The 20,989-nt window shown below is 39.5% G+C and overlaps 3 protein-coding genes across 3 annotated transcripts; all 3 read right to left on the bottom strand.

The window, feature by feature from the left end:
• Positions 1-10,247: 10,247 nt before the first annotated feature.
• EV154DRAFT_486065 (uncharacterized protein) lies at positions 10,248-10,604 on the bottom strand (the record flags this gene model as incomplete). The annotated part of the gene is made up of 1 exon (XM_051598807.1): positions 10,248-10,604. The coding sequence occupies one exon, from the start codon at positions 10,602-10,604 to the stop codon at positions 10,248-10,250; it is 357 nt and encodes a 118-aa protein (XP_051452855.1).
• Positions 10,605-14,758: 4,154 nt separating this feature from the next.
• EV154DRAFT_401872 (uncharacterized protein) lies at positions 14,759-14,953 on the bottom strand (the record flags this gene model as incomplete). The annotated part of the gene is made up of 1 exon (XM_051595296.1): positions 14,759-14,953. A coding segment is annotated over one exon (195 nt), but the record flags the coding sequence as incomplete, so codon positions are not given.
• Positions 14,954-20,252: 5,299 nt separating this feature from the next.
• On the bottom strand, positions 20,253-20,831 carry EV154DRAFT_429116 (uncharacterized protein; the record flags this gene model as incomplete). The annotated part of the gene is made up of 1 exon (XM_051596451.1): positions 20,253-20,831. A coding segment is annotated over one exon (579 nt), but the record flags the coding sequence as incomplete, so codon positions are not given.
• Positions 20,832-20,989: the final 158 nt, after the last annotated feature.

Below are 20,989 nucleotides of genomic sequence, written 5' to 3'. Positions count from 1 at the left end.
ATCCATCTCAATTCTAACAACAACAACTCCCTCCGCTCCTTCTCCTTTAGTCTCTGGAATGCCAATGGTCTTCGGGCTACAATCATCCAAAATGTACTATCGCATGTCACTAATTCCGATCTCGTCTTTATCACTGAAACATGGCTCACTGCTGGTTACTTGCCTGCCAATTGGTCTCAATATCATCTTTACGGTACTTTGGTCTCTAATGGTAATGGTCGAGGATCCGGTGGTGTGTCATGTTTTGTCTCGCCTCTATGTCCTATTCCTGTCACTCAACTTCCTTCTCCCAATGCATATACCCTATCAATGAAAATTGGTAGCGTCAATGTACATTGTTCATACTTCCCACCCAGCCTCTCTCGAGAGCTGGTGGTTTAAGATTTAAGGTCCATCCCCCTAGGCTCTGACACTGCGAAATTCGAGACTGATAATAGCGAATTAAGAATAAAATGTGAAATTTAACAAAGTGAAATTATCAAACTGCAAAAAAAAACTAAAACTTTATTATACAAATAAAAGGGGGTCTTTATATACACATTATTTCAGACATTGATCACAGATGGGCTGATGACGGTTGTGGGTAGATTTATCCAGATAATACTCGGATGTAATGATCCCATATAGAAAGACCATAATGAGATGTCAATAACAATAACAATAACATTCATTCTTAAACTGTGTATGTCTTGTAGCACAATATTCAGGGGAAAATGTTGTTCTTATTAAAGATAGCTGTGGCACCTCAACGTGGCTGATGTAACCTTCATATGTTTTCATATTCATGTTATTATTTAAATGTATGCCTTATACTTGTATGAAGGATGATATGAGACCAAGCCTGTACATAAAGTAAATGATCAGTATTTAATATAAAGTACCAATAAGAACTATATTTAGGATTATCAAATGGAAGATTTAAGAAGTGTAGATAGAGTCATATATTAAGTATATAGCCTCGATCACGACAGACACAATTCTCTGTGGTGACTTTAATGCACGTCTTGGTCCTTTCACTGGTGATTCTATTACTACGCCTCATGGTGCTGATCTAACTACTTGGTGTGAACAACAAGATCTTCTGGTTCTAAACTCATTTATGTCTCATGGTATAGCAACGTTCTCAACATTCCGGCAAAATACAGAACAATCCAGCATCATAGATCTTTTTCTAGCCAACATACCCGACTGGAATTTCAAGCACCCTTCCCTGGTGGTTGAATCTGATCTTTCTCTCGGTTCAGATGATAGAGTTATGACTCTGTCATTTGAATATGATTCTGCTTTAAGATCTGGGGATAGTAGGTATGGGGGTGATGGATCTGGGGGTATAGATACCATAGCTCCAAGACACCTATGGAATCTCTCGCGACTAGGTGAAGATGGTCCTAAAGCTCTATTTCAGTCCAAGTTTGTTTCTCTCGTTGCTCCTCTTGTTGATTCCCTTACTGATCTAGTGTGTAATACTCCCCTGGTCTGCCCTGATATTGATGGCCTCAACCAAAATCTTAATGATCGCCTCCATCAAGCTCTTGACTCTTCTGTCGGTGTTAAAAAGCCTAACTCTGGTAAGAAGTGCAAAGTGTTCTGGTCTAATGAAATGCAAGAAGCCGCTCGATAACGTGATCGTTGCTTTCGCAGGTGGCGTCACTCCCGCGGTGTTGATAAAGCCTACTGGTGGAATCAACATCTTACAGCTCATAAATCTCTTCGTCGTCTGGTATCTGCAGCAAAACGCCTTTCTTGGAAAGGCTAATTATACGCGCACCATACTTTTTGCTTGAAAAAAAAATCTCGCGCACCATTTTTTTCTGTCCGGTCAAATAATAAAATTCCGGGTCGGACCAAAAATGATTTTTGCACATTGGACTTTTTCTTGCGCACCATGCTTTTTTCGCTGGCGCACCATACATTTTTTCGCTGGCGCACCATAGTTTTTTTCGCTGGCGCACCATAGCTTTTTTCGCTGGCGCACTATAGTTTTTCGCTGGCGCACCATAGTTTTTTTCGCTGGCGGACTATACTTTTTTTGCTGGCGCACGACACTTTTTCGTGCACCATACTTTTTCTCGCGCACCATTCTTGTTTACGGCTCTTCATTCTTTTTCTTTTAACTTTTATTTTTGAAATGAATTCAAACGATTCACAACAATCTTTGAGTGAAAGCCAATTGCTCATTAATAGTCTTTTATCTGTTATCAATCCTGTAGACGAAATCAAGGACAGTTTCGAGGATGCCTTTGATAGACAAGTTTATGAGCAGTCAAACACTGATGAAAAAGTGACAGTAGAGGAATACGACTGGGAATGTCTCAGTGAACCTGAGATGGAGGACATTAGCGTCAAGGCAACACGACACGTTCCATCTTTTGCTGAGACTGTGTCGGTCAATGAACGTGTTGCCAATGTAAAGGCTATTTTTGAAGCCGAGTTTCCTGTTGGAAAAGCCTTTGCTGACAAGGAAACTGCAAAACTCGAAATACAGTCTTTCAGTAAGGCTAACAATATTCCTTTTGAGACTTTTAAAAGCGATAAGTCTTATATCAAAATGATCTGTAAGCATTTTGGTAAATATCGTGCTGCCAAAAAGGGAGAAGGTAAGATTGACACAATTGCGATATTTATTGATATAATTATTTAACGTTGTTTTTGAAACCAGATGAAAAGGATGCCGTTGATGATGATGACTTGGAAAACAGCATTCAAAGACCCAACAGGACCACTGGGAGAACAGGCTGTTCAGCCTTCATCTACATTCGTAAGGATGTAAAATTAGCTGGAGAGCCTTGGACTGTTCGATCCAGCTGTTTCGAACACAACCATCCTTTGAGCGAGGATAAGAGGGCTTATCACAGCAACCGAAAGCTCAATGCGGATGATCAAGAGTTCGCCATTTCGCTTATGCGTGGAGGTACAACTCCCAGTGAAACGTTAAAGGTAATGTTTAAAAATGAGATAAAGAGATCCTTTGAGAAATCAATAGTTAGGAAAGCTGTAATCATAATAAAAGTTATTTTGCCAATATTATTCTTTATAAGTCTAAATATGTCCCCCATTTATATCTTAAAATAACATCAATTTCCTGGTAATTAGATGCTTGAAACAAGAGGCGTAAGCAACCTGATTGTAACCGATTTAACAAACATCCAACAACAATTCTGTCGAGACAGCCACATTGACATGTGGAATTTTGTCAAGAATCTTGAATCAAGTGGCCACCAAGTTCGATTTTTGACAGATGCTGATGAGAGAATTTGCAGCGTCTTTTTCATTCACCAACATGGAATCGACGAAGCTAGAAAGCTTTCAGAATGTATAATTGTGGATGCCACCTACAAGACCAACTCACATAAGATGGTCTTGTTGAATTTCGTTGTCGCTGGTACTTTAAGATCAAAAGAAAAGCCAAAGCAGTTGACAACAGTTCCAATTGCAGGATGTTGGATGGATCGGGAGACAAGCGAGCGCTACTGCTGGGCTTTAAACTGTTTCCGTGATATTGTTTGGCCTACTGGAACAAGCACGGATAAATTGCCCAAGTGCTTTGTTACTGACAACGATGAAGCCTTGTTGGGAGCAATCAAGTCCGAGTTTCCCGAGAGTAAACAAATTCTTTGCTGGATTCATATCCAAAGAAATTTTATTCTGAGATTCAAGAAGAATCCTGCCAAGGAAAAGAGACTGGATAGTATGTTAAAACAAGTTACGTTCATTAGTCCTCATAAACTTACCAAATAAACACCTTATAGAGAACAAAATGGAGATGGAGGTCAAATCGTTTATGGCTATCATCAAGCAAATGGCTTTCAAATGCACAACAAAGGATGAATTTTTGCTTGCCAAAAATGAATACGAAACGTTCGTGTCTGCCAAGGGCAAACGTGTACAAGGTGGTGCCCAAACGATGATTAAGTATCTGCATCAGTAGGTTTTTTTGTTTTGTTTTTTTCTCTTAAAAATGCCTCTTTCCCTCTTTTTATTAACTAGATACAAATATAGTATGATGAAAAAGAAGCAATACTGGGTAGGTTATTATGTTAACAATTTAATGCATATGGGAAACAGAACTTCGAACAGAGTTGAGTCTACCCATGCAAATATCAAAAGAAGCAACAGCACCTCATCTGGTAGCATGGCAGTGGTCACTGAAAAAATAGATCTTTGGATTAAAAAGAGAGTACGTAATGTTTAAACATATTTTTATTTTGTTAGTTAACTCTAAAAAAAATTAGGAGGATTATCGAAATGTACAATCAATCAAGGAATCCATGACACAAAGAACAATTTTTTTTGGAAGATGATGTAATAGATAAACTTGCTCTGATCAAATTAAATGTTTCAAGCTTTGCTTTTGAAAATATCAAGAATGAATTAGTGGAAATAAAGGCTTCTGAAGAAAAGCCTGACCATGTAAGCCATGTGCGCCCTGGAGAAAGCTGTCTCTGCAAGCTCAGAAAAAACTTTCGACTTCCTTGCAGACATGTTCTTGCGGTCTCGTTTGTTGAGAATAAAGTTCCTCTGGACATTGTTCACGAACGATGGAGGATCACATATGTGAAGGGAACTGGTAAAAAATTAATATACAAACTGAATTAGACTGAAATCAAAATTAATACTTTTCATAGTCGCCACAATTGCTGAAATTTCCGCTGAGATGAGCAAAAAGTCTAATGAAACATTGCCTATTGATACCAGTGCTATCCAACTTAGGTTGGAAAAGCTTCTATCATTAAGCAATGTCTTAGGTAGTCAGCAAGAATCAGCCGATCTTATCAAAGATATGGATGCTTTGATCCAAAAATATTCGGTAGACCGTCTGGAAACTGTTCTTGCCCCTTCAATTGTTGAAATACAAAAGGGCCGACCTAAAGGGACAAAAAGAAACAAGCTTGGTGTGGAGCATGAAGATGAAAAAATCTCGATAGAGCAAAAAAATGCCAAAAAAATGAAGCAGGAAACAATAAAAGTAGAAAAGCAAAAAAAAACCAAAACGACCTTAAGTCTTCGCAAGCCATCAACAGCCGTGATCAAGCAGATCAAGTCAAAGTATTGGTCTATGTTATATTTTTAATTATTTTACAACAATAACACCTATTTGTTTTTCTAGATACGAGCCTTCCACTGTCATAACTCGTGAAGCAGATTACAGTGGTCTGTTTGGATTGCTAGATAATGCATGGGTCAATGATGTACTTGGGTTCGTCAACCCCCATCATGATGGTAATTGTGGATACCGTGCTGTAAGCCTCGCTGTTTTTGACAATGAAATCGCTTGGATCCAAGTGAAAAAAATGATGTTAGCTACCTTTACAAAGTATGCTAACACTCTTAACAACACATATGGGCTAAACGAAGCGTATACCTCAAAAAAATTGCAATCAACAAGAGCTCCCTGTCTTGATGACTTAAGTCTTTGGTTTGACTGTTACGGATGCTCACAAATTGTTACTGACACTTTCAAAAGACCAGTAATTTTACATGCTACAACACCGAAAGTCGACAAGTATGAAATCACGTGGAGAGATAATGATGGAAACATCATATACACCAAAGATTCAATCACTTTTGTACCACTTCTTGGTCTGGATTTGGAAACAATGAATGATCCTATTCAACTTTTGTTTGCCAACAGTCATTTTTATATGATTTTACCTCAAATCGACAACAAAACGAAGAAAGCTTTTAAAGTCAAGAAATGGCCAACATTAAACTTTTCACACCAAAAAGTATTCGACGCGCACCGAGACATTTGTGTCAACGACGTGTCTCACTACTTTCAAAACAACTAGACAGGATAATTTTATAATTTGCTTCCCCAATCCTTAACATTCTCCCAAACTTTATATTTTATCTCATAATAATCAAAACCCAAAAACAAAATAAAATTTAGACTAAAAGCATGAGCTCACACTCAAAACCACATTGATTCTCTTCATCACAAAGTATGGTTGCGCCAGCGAAAAAAAATATAGTCCGCCAGCGAAAAAAAAGTATGGTGCGCCAGCGAAAAATTATGGTGCGCCAGCGAAAAAAGCATGGTGCGCCAGCGAAAAAAGCATGGTGCGCAAGAAAAAAATCCAATGTGCAAAAATCATTTTTGGTCCGACCCGGAATTTTATTATTTGACCGGACAGAAAAAAATGGTGCGCGAGATTTTTTTTTCAAGCAAAAAGTATGGTGCGCGTATAATTAGCCCTTGGAAAAACGTTTGTGAGTCCCTTGAAACCAACTTCTCTAAAGCCACTGCTACCCGAGCAAGAGTAAACCGTCGCACACAGTGCTCTTCTACCTACGCACATCTTGATGGTCCTCAAGCTTCGGTTGATACAATGTCGAATCACCTGTCTAGCGTATACGCTGGTAATCTCCTCCCTCCTCCGCTACCCAGTTTCCTTGATAATTGTCCTCTCCCTGTTCCTGATGACGGACTATTTGACCTTGATCGTGTTTTAGAATACATCAACCGATTACTATCTCGCAGGGATCCTGGCTCTGACCACCTCAAGGCTGAAATGCTTAAGTCTCTTGGCAAAGACATAGCTAAAGTACTCTCTTTCCTGTTGACCCTTTACTACCAATGGTTCTATACACCTAGCCTATGGCGCATAGCTAATGTATTTCCCGTTCACAAGAAAGGTGACCCTTTTGACCCAGCCAGCTACAGACCTATTTCATTGACATCTGTCATTCGAAAACTGTTTCAATTTACTCTCTCTGCCTCTCTCTCTCTCCTCACCCCTCAACTAAATGTAGCTCAAGGTGGGTTTCGCCCACAACGTAGCTACCTTGATCGCGTCCTCTGTTTACATGACCTCGTACGTGACTATCTCCGTACAAATCATCGTCTTCCAGTAGTAGCATTCCTTGATACAAAAGCTACTTAGATACAAAATGGGATTAGGGACCCGAAGTGGCGGCCCATTATTGTTTTATTGTTTAGCGAATCCATTTAGCCACACTGGTGGATAATAAAAACCAATGGAAAGCCAAAACCACTGTTTTCTTAAAATTAGTACGTTGTTAACCGTCATAAAAAAATCTTCATGTTTTTCCGACAGTTTTTTACGACTGGCACTTTAAATTTGACGAGAATAATTGCAGTGTAAAAAATTGTTTACGCGATGTCTCTGTCTTGAAACAATATAGTGACACAAAGCTATAAGTTACACTAACCGAAAGTGTATTTTCAAAATCCTTTCGGTGTCGATATACTTTTATACCTTTCCGCATATTCGGTGACAAATGCAGACCTGAAAAGTTGCTTTGTTGGACTAAACGTATAACACTGGTACATTTTTTCTACTCGTTATGGTCTAAATGTTTGCTTACTACCTTTGGCGGACGGCCAAGAAGTCGGGTAGTTTTCGGAACAAGTTGGCCTTGCTAACTCTGTTAAGAGAGCGTTTTATGCAGCAGTTCTAAACCATGACTCACCAGCACTGAAACCGTCAGCCAAGTATTTGACTACACTAGCTCTTTGACGTCCAGAAGTACGCGGCACGTTTTGGATAAAAACCCATTTCGGTAAATATTTCGGAAAAAAATGCTTTAAGGTGTCACCAGAATGTAAGAAATTGGTACATTTTATACGGAACGCTTTTAGCCAAGTTGGTAACGTAGTATTAAAAACCAAAAATTAAAATTGTTTCCAAAGTGTCAAAATGATATCCGTATATGACATCACTATAAAATATTAAAAAGTCAAATCATTGGGTTACTTTTGGCTTGTACGGTATATACATTTTCGTCGTTTATAGCTCGTTTGAGAATGATATGGCATGATTTTTGAGTTTCTTTAAAGGTGGAGCAAACGACGATAATCTCTGTAAACATTTAAAACGCTTGAACCACCCAACTAACGTTTCTAGACTTTTGTAATTTATTCTGGGTGTTAGCTAAATGTAACTCTAGAAGCCTAAACTATGAGATCTTTACGGATAACGGACCCGAATATGCTAAGGTATCGGATCTTGACGGATAACGGGCCAGAGTTCCCTGAAGTGTTGGATCTTGACTGATAACGGACCAGAGTTTACTGAAGTGCTGGATCTTGACGGATAACGGACCAGAGTTTGGATAAGTGTCGAATATCCATGATTAACGGAAGGGAGTTCCGAGATCTAGTCCTACCAAATACCTTCGTGGAGCAACTATACAGACAATAAACATTATTTTGTTGGACTCTCAATTTAATTTTAAACCGCCAAATTTTATTCGGGAAAAATGGGACTTGAATTTCACGTAATGCGTTGTCAAGGGGAACGAAATTTTAATCTAGATATTGTCGTGCTGGATGTAAATCTACAATACATAAATGAGATATCCTTATATTTGAATAATTAAAACGTTGAATATTGGCTGGACAACTACAGGCAAAACAAAATATATTGCCTGACCTGTCAAAATTAGTAGCGCAGATTTAAGTAACTATCTCGTTACCAGATTTACTAAAAGCAGTTACAGAAATTGGTTTCATGCAATTCTAATGAGTGGCTCTGGCTGTTTAAAACTGATCGTTCAGTTGTTGAAGATGTCGTAACTCAGCCCATAACTAACTGACCAAAATATGGATTCATTCCCGTGAGGTCCAACCGTCGTGGAAATCATGTATTTATTGCAGGCAAACCGGAAATTTATTCAGAGTACTCTAGTGTATCATTTATTGACAGATAACGTACCCGAGTTTCTAAAATCTAACACGACTTAAATTATTCTATGATCCGGGCCTAACATTTTTACGAATAAAACTTAACTGAATATGCAATACAACCGGGAATTACGTGTACTTTTATCTTCACGATGTCGCCTAAAATCATAGAATAACTTTAAGTGTGGTGATTTCTGGAAACTCTGCGACATTATCCGGTGATATCTAACACTTAGGAGTACGCCGATAACATTTACGGAATGACCACAATAAAGTACCGAAATCTGGCATGGATGGTCAAATATTCATCCAACCATGGTTGTCCTGAATTAACTCGGCTTTTTTCCATGTTGGTAAAAGATATAACAACCCGACACTCTAACAGTACATAAATTGCTAAGACAGGTCATACCTTTGAATGTCTTAGATCTTACATATATTTTTGGTCCCGAGTTTTATGTGTTTTATATTTTTATAAATTTCTCCATTTCTATGATCAATCAATGAGGGTATACCAATTTTAAAACAAGAACTCAATTGGTTTTTTAGCCTGTATCTTTAACCGCTGTAACTTGGGTATGATTTTCAAAATGACACAATTACAAGACCTTCAATACCTACACTGAAGGCGTATTTTTGCGACTCTGACAAACAGCAATTATACACGAAAAATTACCGCTAGTCAGTAAATGCCAGCCAAAACGTGAAGAATCTTCCCCCTCGCATCTTTATTTAGTTTGTTGAAACCAGCAACAATTTAAATTTCATAAAACATTACACTAAAGGGTACGGAGGAAATAAAACGAAAGATGTTGACACATCCGAATTTTGTGGCAGAGGCACGTACGTCAATTATACCTAAACTTTTTGCTAGCATTCGTAAAAGCCCTGAATTCAGCAAACCAAAACCTGAAGATCAGATGAGTACGACATTTCCGTTTTACGTTGTTAAAACCAGTAAACAATTGGCCTGAAAAGAAAGTGCCAAAGAAACAATATAATACTATAGTTGGAACATTTGTAATGACCATTACGACCGACACTGAGGTGTTTGCAGACCAGAAGGTCTACCTTGGAAGAAAGGGAAACGTATATTTGAACTACCAATAACGCGTTGTACTCAAAACATTGTGTACCAGCCATCTGTCCTATGTTTGCTAGCAAAATGGTTTGCCTTCTATCCGGTACAAAGCATCTCTGGCCCACGCAAAATATGCCATCCTTTAGATTTTGGGCCTTTTTTTTTCTTTTGTGTTTTTTCTGTAAAGGTTACGTTTTTTTTAAAAATATACACGAACTAGGTTTTCCCCAATTTATATACTAAGGTGTCCTCATTTAAATGTAGATTTTCTTTTTAAAACGTTTCGTCGAATGTAATAGCCAGCCAGCCAAATATTTTAACTCAGTTGGTAGAAGGTCCTTTCTGGGACACTTGTTTTTTCTTACGAATGAAACAACAAAAAAAGAAAGTTTCGAAGTATAATTTAGTATCGCAAAAGTAACATGTACACGATGTTAAATAGTTTTTTGGTCTGATTTGTTTTGCGATCTCCTGCGTAGTTACTATTTTGAAGTGGGAGACTTGAATGTAGTTGTTCAGTTAATTGAGATTGAATACGGGTGGTGAGCCACGGTTTTTCTTGGGAATGACAAACATGCTGCTGTAAACGTCTGTAGTTGTTGGCCGAATGTTTTTAATTGCACCTTTGTTGATTAAAGTGAAACTTCTTGATCCAGTAATTGGTCTTCTTTTTGACTGTACGGAATTGTTATTGGAGGTGGCGATGTGAACGAAATTTTGAAGCCATAACGAATTGTTTTGAGAAGTCAGTTGTCCATGCAAAGAGTTGTCCATTGAGAATAGTACTGGCTGAGACGACCCCCGACGATTAACAATAAATTTGTTACAGTCACCTGGGATGGTAGGGGTTGTTGTTTGCCCTGGGTTTACTGCCATTGTTGTGACTACGGTTTATGATGTTAAAATAAGTTAGAGAAGTTGGTCTTTAGAAGTTGATCAAACAGAGATAAATTAGAGTTGGAGTAGCTTAAGCCACAGATTATTTATTCAAGTAAAAGATAACTGTTTATTGATTAAATCTAGAAGAGTATTCATACTAAATATTCTGGATAAACTATTTGTATAATATATCTTGCAAAGGTACGAAGGTAGTAATTGGTGTTTGTCTTAAACTAATAATGTTGAGGAAAGAAGTTGTTTTCTATTGTGGTTATACTTTGAATGTCCGAAGCTGGACTCACAACAATGTTGCTGTGACTGCTGTTGTTGTTGTTGGCTTGAATGTTGGCTGGCCGAAATGTGGTGTGGTTAAAATTCTTGCGATAACTTCTCGGCTGAAAGGACAAACGTGACAGAAAAAACTGCTGGTTTGAACCATTTTGTGGTTGACTACAGTTACGTTTCTTATTACAACGAGCAATCGTTGTTTTAAATGCTTGATACATAGACGTTTGTTGAATTAAGGTCTCTTACAAATCGGCAGGTGCATAGTAAAGTTAATAATTCTAGTTGACGTACTGGATAAGAAAGAATGGTTAATTGCGGATAAAGCGATGTTTGTGCGCATGTCATTAATTTGAGCAATACACTACGACAATTCTTGAGTATATCGAGAAAACTTTGAGTATTTGCATTAGGGGGTCCCAAACAATAGGGGGTCCCAAACATTAAACTTTTTATAAAATTATCGGGCGCTTTTTTTAAAAATTCCGGGAGCTTTTTTTGTTGTGGGTGACTGTCTAAAAACCTTGTCACTTAGCCAAAAGTACACTCTCGCACTTCTCTGCCTTAGTTCCTCTTTTACTCCTCTTTTACTCCTCTTTTACTCCTCTTTTACTCCTCTTTTACTCCTCTTTTACTACTCATTTACTTATAAATCTCTCTATAAACTACCTTTACAATGCCCAAAGTATCAACCAGACAACAAACCTTGAAAGAAATGAAAACTTTGCATAAGCACAGTGTCATCGTTGAAGACGATAAACAAGCCGATGAGATGCACGAATTATTGAGCGAATTAGAAACGAAACGCGTTTTGAACAGTGGAGCAGGCATCCCTAAACTTAACCAGTACCGTGAGTGTTTTCTCAAGTGGGATGACGAAGAGTTTGTCAAGATGTGTCCAATGAAGAAGGAAGTCTTTCTTGAAACTTCTTCGACTTATTGAAGACCACCCTGTCTTCAACAACAAGAGTTTTTTCGCCCAGATAGATGTTCACATTCAATTTGCGGTGACCTTAAGACGATTGAGCCACGACGGAACAGGCAACAGTATCGACCAGATTGCCACTTTGTTTGGGATCAGTAAAGGCTCTGTCACCAACTACACGCAACGCTGCTTCAAGGCAATCAATGACAACCTTGGACATTTAATGCGTTGGCCCAACAAGGAGCAAAGAGAATGGTCGGCCGCAGCAATCAAGAAGTACCACTTCTTTCGAAATTGCATTGGGTATATTGATGGTACTCATTTTCGTCTTGCGAAGAGGCCAACGAAGCATGCCGAAACGTACTACAACCGAAAGGGTTTTTACTCTTTGAATTGTCAAGTCGTATGCGACGAAAGGATGATCATTTTTGGATTGCAAGTAGGACATGTAGGTTCAGTGGGTGACGCCACATGTGTAGAGTATGCCAGCTTTATGGTAAATAAAGACCACCTTTATTTCACATGTGGTAATGATGCAAACCATGAGTATCTTCTGGGTGATTCCGGATATGCTCTACATCCATTCGTTCTTACCCCTTTCAGGAGACCTCAGGTACTGAAATCCAAGAAGTGCAAAGATTTTAACAAGGTACATTCTTCTGCGAGAGTTGCCGTCGAGAACATGATCGGTGTACTGAAAGGTAAATGGAGGATCTTGAAGAACATTCCCATCCAGATAAATTGCAACGAGGACGTGACGAAGATCGACGAGATGGTGTCTGTTTGTCCTCTTTTGCACAATTTCTTGATTACTGAAAACGACAATTTTGCTGGCGATTTTTTTGAAAACGTGGATGTAGGTCAGTCAAGAAAGGATGTATTGTTGCTTCAATTGTTCGACAACATCAAAAGTAATTCTGGTCGTACACTGAATAGATGGAGGGATTCGGTTGTGGATGTAGTATTGGCAGATTACACTGTACATTTCGCAGGAAATAAAAAATTAAGAAATTAGATCGATGAAAAGTGCATTATAGTTTGGAAGTCATGAGCAAATTTATTATTGTAATGAATGAGGGATGGTAGAAGGTCATTAATGATATAATCAGGTAAATATTAGTTTTAAAAAAAGGTTTTATTCAAAAGAAAAAAAAACTAACGTCTAGCTACTTCAGATCCATCATTAGAGAAATCATCGTTACCGTCAAAAGCGGGTTCACCTTCACTATCACTTCTTACGCGATACGCCTCTTCGTTACCTCGAGCATTACCAAGAGGTTCCCTCAATGATTGCCGGAACGCCGCAATGTGTTGGGCAATTTCCGTGAAGGACGTCGTTCTGAACGCATTAGTTCGAAGACTTGTAACCAACAGCTCCGTCATACCCAGCTCGAACTCCCTCTGGCTGTTCTCCCGCAGCACTTCATCTCTTCTCAGTTGGGCTTCACGGTACTCGGATGAGAAATCCCTCTTGATTCTCTTGTTTCTCATTGCATGGTCAGGATCAACACGAATTTGATCGACAGAAGGAATTTCTGGACGAGGTCTAGATAACCCAACATTCCCACGAGCACCACGAGAACTACGACCACCAGAAGCACGAGTACTATTGGAGCTACCACGAACACCCCAGGAACCAGCATTGACACGAACAGCGTCTACATCATCATCGTCATCGCTGAATGCATTCGTGCCAAGGATTTCAGCGACTTCCCTGTCTAATGACACTGAACTACGACGAGTTCTAATACGATCTTCAGGAACCACAGGAAGACAAGACGTATCGTTGTCACCTATAGGCTCAGCAGACAAAGAGCGAGGAATCATTAATGGTCTAGGAGACGAAGGGCCAACAGAAGGATCGTGGGTACGAGCTGCAGATTCCTCAGAGGCAGATCGAATTGGCTGAGCTGGTTCAAGCTCTTCGCCCTCACCAAAAACAGCACGGGTCTGTTCATCAATTGCCGTAATGGTGGGCTCTTTTCTACTAGAGAACGGATACTCAGTACCGCCAGGAGCACCATGGAAAGCTACGCAAACAGGTTGGGTATTAGGCCTATCACCATGCAAAGTCGACAATCGTTCGAATCCAGGACATTCCAAATCGCACTTTTGTTCGATACTGGTGATCCCCCACGAATGTCCTTTTCTGTCAAACCAAAACCAATGTCATTCAACATTCCCTCTATTTCACGGTATTTGGCAAAAAGACGGGCAACACCTTTCATAGGCCGATCCAGCGTCCAATCGGTGGGTATAGCCTTGTCAGCCAGCAGTTTTCTCAATATGCCCTTAATAATTTCACGCTTCTTGACTATGGTAACAGCTCCAGGGGCAGCGTTATCATGTACCCCGATGTATGCTTCAAAAAGCTTTATATTTTCCTCGAAGTAACCAATCCTCGTGTTGCCATGAGCAGGACTAGTGTTCGATCCTCTTTGGCTATCATTAACAGAAGCTGTTTTGGAAGACGGTTTTTTGGATGTTCTAGCGGTAGTTTGTTTTCGTTGACTGGGCATTTCGGTTGATACAATTCAGAAAAAAATCTAACATAAAGAAGGTAAATCAAATGTAGGATAAACGAGGTTTATATATGATAATTAGAAGACTAGTGACATTTGCATGTCATTTTTATGATGTAAAGTAAAGAAAAACAAACTATTTATTACTTTTTATGGCAATTTTGTCATAGTTTATGACGTAAAATCCACGGACGATAATTAACGTCCGTCATTTTTCTTGACCGATATTTATTGTCCATTCCTGGATTTTTAATTGAGAAAAAAAGTTCGGAATTTTTATTTTTAATGTTTGGGACCCCCTAATGTTTGTAGCTTGACTAATGTTTTATTCAAGTACATCAAAAGGTCGGGAGACACCTGACAGAGTTACTGCAAGCTTTTGAGTACATGTCTTGTTTAGACTGATATTTTTTCATTTTGTGAGAAGCACTGGGAATTCTACCAGGAGGTTGATAAGGAAGCTCTTCAATTTTTGAAAATTGATCTATTAGCTTGCGACATTCCTTATCCGGAATCATCATCGTTGGGAAAAGCGGTGGGTCCAGGGTAACGACTTCGGTAAGAAAGTCGGGAGGATTCCAAGAGCATGACAGCCTGATTCCTAAAAAATGCAGAGCAGCGATGGTCTCATATTATTATTTCATTTAAACGTTAGGGAATGTCTGTGGCTTTGTAGAAGTTTGAACTCTTGATTATGCTACTATATAGCCGTTCTAATTGAAGTATTCTTTGACTCATAGCAACAAATTACCCATTTCGGTCAAGTGAAATGGAGTCTGTATATCCGTTGCTTACTGAGCGAGAAGAAAGATCAATTATAAATTGTATTTTCCGAATTCAATTTATTTCCTTTTTTTCACAGACTTGAAGTAAAAGGAAGATAAAGCAATCATGTTTCAAATTTTTTATTTAAGTCTCTTAACCAACCCCGTTACAATTTATTTTGACCCTTGAATCCAAACGAGACAGTTGCAATTTTAAGGTGGTTTAGGCCCCTCACAAGCACACAAAAAAATTTTAACGGTCCAAATATAGGACTTTTTTTTCGTTGTCTGTTTTTTTTTTGGTGAAAGGTTACCTCGGATTCCAAAAAGATGTATTTTTTGAGAAATTCGTGACGATGCTTTTTAAATGGCTTGTTATGGATGATTAAAATTGATGTTTTCTCGAATTGCTAAAATGTCTGGACTGGATTTTTTTTATTTTTTCTTTTGCCCCCTTTCCATAATTTATTTTAATTTTGAAGTTAAAAAAAATTAACCGTCTTCAAATTGCAACTGTCATGTATCAATTACACCTTCACATTATGGAACTTTTAGAAAATTCACGTCGTTTGGAAGAAGATGCCAACAGTCTTCACTCGATTAGTGAACTCTTCATTGCCGAACGCCTTCAATATGGTTATATTGCCAGTGACTTCCAGAGTCAATTCGGTGTTGCCATCACCAGTTTACCCATTTTTTTCGGCGGTGAATATGTCGAGAGAACCTGAACGTTTGATGGTGCCGTTGGTCGTAGAGAGTCTCGTTGATACCACTTTTGGAATTTGGAACACCCTTTTCTGAACGATGATGACGAGAATCAAGGCAACAGTTACCGGGCAACATACCGCATGAGTAAGTGTGCATTCGAGTATCTGGTAAACTAGCTGTCCTTGCACGAGGCGTTCAACCCTGTCGCACCTAACACCATCCCGATCTACATTCAGATCGCAACGGCTTTATTTCGTTTGGCCAATAGTCATATCAGATATCGTCAAGCGTATATGCATTTGGGTGTTTCTTACGGTAGTTATAACAACTTCACCAAACGAACAGTCAGAGCAATCAAAGGAAGACTGGATCACTTAGTTGCTTGGCCAACTGACCCAGAGGAAGCAGCTGAAGTAGCTCTCGGGTTTGGTAGTAACGATGGTCGCAGGTTGAGCCACGTTATTGGTGCTTTGGATGGCAAGAATGTCAAAATTCATAAGCCTTCTGGTGAAGCTGGCGGGATGTTCAGAGATCGTAAGAATGATTACTCTGTCAAACTGACTGCAGTTTGTGTCTCTGAGTTGCGATTTACGTACATCAGAGTAGGTGATTCAGGTATTGTAACCAAAGCCAAAAACCTAAAAAATACAAATATGCTAATATGTATTAATCTATCAGGAAGAACACATGATGCGGCCGCATTCACCTCGAGTGATCTCTTTAGAACCATACTTGCGAACCCTGAGACATACTTCCCTGGTCGTACGTTTTTGGTTGTTGACTCTGCATATCCGTTGGGTCCCAATTTGATTACACCCTTCCCGGAAAGTCAATGTTTGGTTGACAGCAATAAACGTACATTCAACCATGTACATTCGGTGACGAGAATGGCTATTGAAACAGCGTTTGGCGTACTGGTGCCTCGTTGGAGATTTACGGTCGATATATCTACGTCTTGGATCAGCTGGCAATCAATGAGGTTATTACTTCAACCTGCATCTTGCACAATATGTGTATTGATCTTCGTGATCCGGGCGTTACAGATGTTGTTCTGGATAGCATCCGTGGTGCTGTTGGCAGAGAAGAGGCAGATTCGGATATAAATGGAAACGATAGACGAACCGAATCCCTTACTAGCTTGATCCGTACCAGAACAAACTATAGAGACAGAACAAGGGAAGTATAAAAAAAACTTTATTTATATTAAAAAAAATTAAATGTTATTATCGTTAGAGGAAGGAGGGGAAGGGTTGTTGTTGTTGTCGCTAGTATTGGTGGTGGAAGGGGAAGAGGTAGGAGGGGGGTTATAATTTGCAAGAGATAAACCAAACAATTCGGCCATTCTAGTCATAGCCGAAGTAGCGTCTCTCCACATCTCCGAATTTTCACGTCTTAGACGGTTATTCAGCTCGATTTGCTCTCTATGAAACAGACGATCATCAGCTCCCTCTTGACAATTTCTTTCGTCAATTTCTTCCATACGGTTTGCCATAAACCAGACAGACACATCAACGTTTCGAGGTCGTCTGGTCACAGGCTCCTCCACATCATCATCATCTTCTACTGTGAATCGTCTATGTCTACCAGAGGTGTGTTGCTCACGATTATCAACAATTTCACCCGAAAGTAAACTATATAGCACGTGTGGGTTGACCGTTGCTATACGGGTCGTTGCATCCTCCATGGCATCATAAAACTCCCAGTGCGGAAGACGAGCACTACCAGTAGTTCTAGCTGCATCTTGTTTTTCTCTGTAGGATGCAATCAGATCACTCCACTTGGTCTTCATCGAGGTAAGACTCCTGGTAACATTGACAGCTTCATGATCGTTAAAATTTCTCAAAACTGCAGCGTCAAGTTGGTAATTTCTCTCAGTCGACAGGGTGTTGGCTATTTCGATGGCATAGTCTCTAAACAACTCAATCAAAACGTACGTGCTGAGTGCGTCCCAAATTCTGCCATTAGATGATTAACGAGATGCGCGATCAGAAGAAGCAGACTCCGAAGGAGTTGCTAGAGCTGCTCCAGAAGAAACAGATGCTTCAGAAGAAGCAGGTAAGTTTGCATCAGTGGGAGCAGTGGGTTTAGTAGGAGGAGTGGAGGGAGTAGATGCTGTAGAAGCAGTGGTAGGGGTAGCAGGGGTTGTAGTAGGTACCGGGGCAGCATTTGATGTGACAGGTACATCAGGTCTGGCAGGTGCTGGTCTGTTGGTTCTGGGTCAACCCCTTTGGGTGTTGCCGTTAAAACCGTTGACGAAGTTTTCGCTGGTGTAATTTTGGAAACTCATTTTTTTTAAATTGGATGATAAAAAGGATAGAGAGAGAGAGAAAACCTGAAGGGGTTGCAAATAAAAATTTATTTTAGAAAAAAAACATTATCGTGAATTTAGTAGTCCGTTTTGGGTTTTTTTTCAAATAACAGAAGGGTTTTTGGTACTGTCAGATTGTAATCCTTTATTTGGATAATTCCTTTTTTTTGCACTGAAAATGTTTCGACCTTTTTTATAATTATCTATTTTTGTAACATTAATTTTTCAATCATTCAAAATGGAATCTGATGTAACATTTCGCCAAAAAAAAAAAACGGACAACGAAAAAAAAGTCCTATATTTGGACCATTAAAAAGTTTTTTTGTGTGCTTGTGAGAAACCCAAGGCAACTGGGACTGACATGGCAGAAAGCTTATTTGACATTGACCAGGATATGGTTGATCTTACTGATAGCATAGCAGATGATGAGGTGAATAATATGGTGGATGCGGCTACCGTTGATGACGTTGATATGGTTGTTACCTTTGGTGTTGAGGTCGTAGGTGATACTGGTGTTGACTGTGGTAATATTGCTACTCCTGGTCTTGGTGCTGGTGTTAACCGTGGTGATGGCGCTACTCCCGGTCCTGGTGCTGGGGTTAATCATGGTGTTGGAGGTCGCCGTAAGGGGATTGCCGAACTTGGTGCGGCTCCTCAAGGTGGTGGAGTTCGAAGTAAAGTGAATGGTAATAAGCATGCTATAAGTAAAAAGGACAAAACTGGTACTCGACAACTAGCCAAGGTCAGACAATTTGGCGATCCTGAAGTTCAGGTTGGTAAACCTCCAGGCTTGATGGACTATATTAAAAACAAAGCTAAACATAATGCGGATAAGGCCCAATGTTAAGTAAATCTCTCCGCTTGGGCTCACTTAATGCGCGCAGCATCTTCAAGTCGACGAGCCCTCAAATACAAAAAGAATTTATTTCTTTTCTGCGTAATCGTTCTTTGTCTCTGGATGTCCTTTGTCTTCAAGAAGTTTCCTTTTTTTATCAGGCCCATCCTACTGATGATCAAATTGTTCAATTTTGTACCTTTCTTTTTCTTCGTTACTCAGTGGTTGTCTCCAAGTATTGTCCGATTGTATGTTTTAACTCTGGTCGCTACCTGGATGACACAGCTATTTCATTGGATGAGAGTTGTGTTGTTGGTCAGTAATGGATTTGGAACATAATTTCTTATATCGTGTTGTCTCTGTATATGTACCGGCACAGTCTTCGGACCGTCTTCTCTTTCTGACCAATTTTCTATCTCTACCTTTCTTCTCCTATATGTCTACAACTCCTTGGTTGCTGATGGATGACCTCAACATGAATTTCTATAATGTCAAGGTTACTAGTCATTCCACTGTTTCGGCATGGTTTGATTGGGTTGTTAGTCATTTCGACAATTGTTTTCCGTCTGGTCTCCCAACTCACACGCAGAGTAACTCTAGAACTACTATTGACTATGTCTTTGGTCACCGATCTTTGGCTACTCGACTACTGAACGGTATTTTTTTTGTATGTAACAGTGAGTTTATTTAACACGATAGATATAGAAGTATGACTGGGAAAGCTAAACTATTTCGGTTTAGCAACCTTTGTCTTCGTAAACATTTTGTGACCTTTAAGAGCAGGTTGCGTCTGAACAAATAACTTAGGAGCAGGACCTTTGGAAATTTGCTTGATAGCCTTCTGTTTACCCAAAATGGAGCGCTTTTGTCGTAGCATTTTCTTCAACCATCAACCATTTTACCAGCCAAATGGGATGTCTGAACTGTCACGGCTAAGTACCCTCGTCTTCGTCAATTTCTATGCACACCGTTTCTAAAGTTGTGGCGTACTTAGACGTCGAAGAACCACTTTTAGCAATCTTCGAAGGCTAGTACGCATCTGACAGGTCTGTATCAGAATCGGGGATAGCCTGTTCAACAATCGTAGGCATCTCGATATTAGATTCCTCCTTAGGACTATAGACTTGCACTGGCTGAAATGTTTTCTTTTTACAAAACTTCGCGGTATGACCATAACCTTGACAAGCGAAGCACTTGGTTTTAGCCAATTCGGGACATTTGGAGCGTACATGACCGGCGTGGTGACACCAATGACAAACGATAGGGGCACCTTTGAAGGATGCCGAAGCAAAACAATCTCATTCGTACAAATATAAATTATTCAACAGCGGCTCATTGGCAAACACTGCACTATCATCATCAGAATAGCCGGTAGTCGTATTGAGTATCCCTGATAATTCGCCTTCGAAATATCCACCACAAGTGTACTCCTTGACTTGCAAGACTTCTCCGTAAACAAGAAGAGACTTCATTAACTTTTTAAGAAAATCCTCCTTATCAGGAATGTATAAAAATAATATCTTCACGTGGGCTGGCTTGTACATTTCGCAATCAATTGAATAAGTTCCTTTCATAACGGTGTTCTTGATTGTAACACCAGTAAAAATTGCCTTGTCAAAACTTGAGTCATCAACAAATTTGGCTTCAATCAAACGATCACGATCTAAGCTCGAACCATAATTACTGATTGGGCGGAAATCATGGACAGGACCACACTGCGTTTCAATAAGCTTATATGCTTCGGTACGATGTTGGATTAACGAAGCAGAAATGGAGAAAAGAGCGGAGTCAGGTGTCAAGGCCTGTTTCACTATTTCGGTAGCCTTCTGCATTCTGATGAGGCACTCAAGGTCTTCACTTTGGTAGATTACCTTACTTTGTAACTTGAATCGGGAGACCACATTGTTAGGGACAGATAAAGGACGAATAACGGGACGCGATTGTTGACTAAGAATTGTGAAGTTTTTCTGCTATTGTTTAATAATCCAGAAAGAAAATTAAAATTGGAGATTGAGAAATGAGAATGTTGAAATAT

The sequence above is a fragment of the Mucor mucedo genome, assembly GCF_025094135.1.
Source record: "Mucor mucedo strain NRRL 3635 chromosome Unknown EV154scaffold_131, whole genome shotgun sequence".
NCBI classification, from domain to species: Eukaryota; Fungi; Mucoromycota; class Mucoromycetes; order Mucorales; family Mucoraceae; genus Mucor; species Mucor mucedo.
This window is presented reverse-complemented; position numbering and strand designations above follow the sequence as displayed.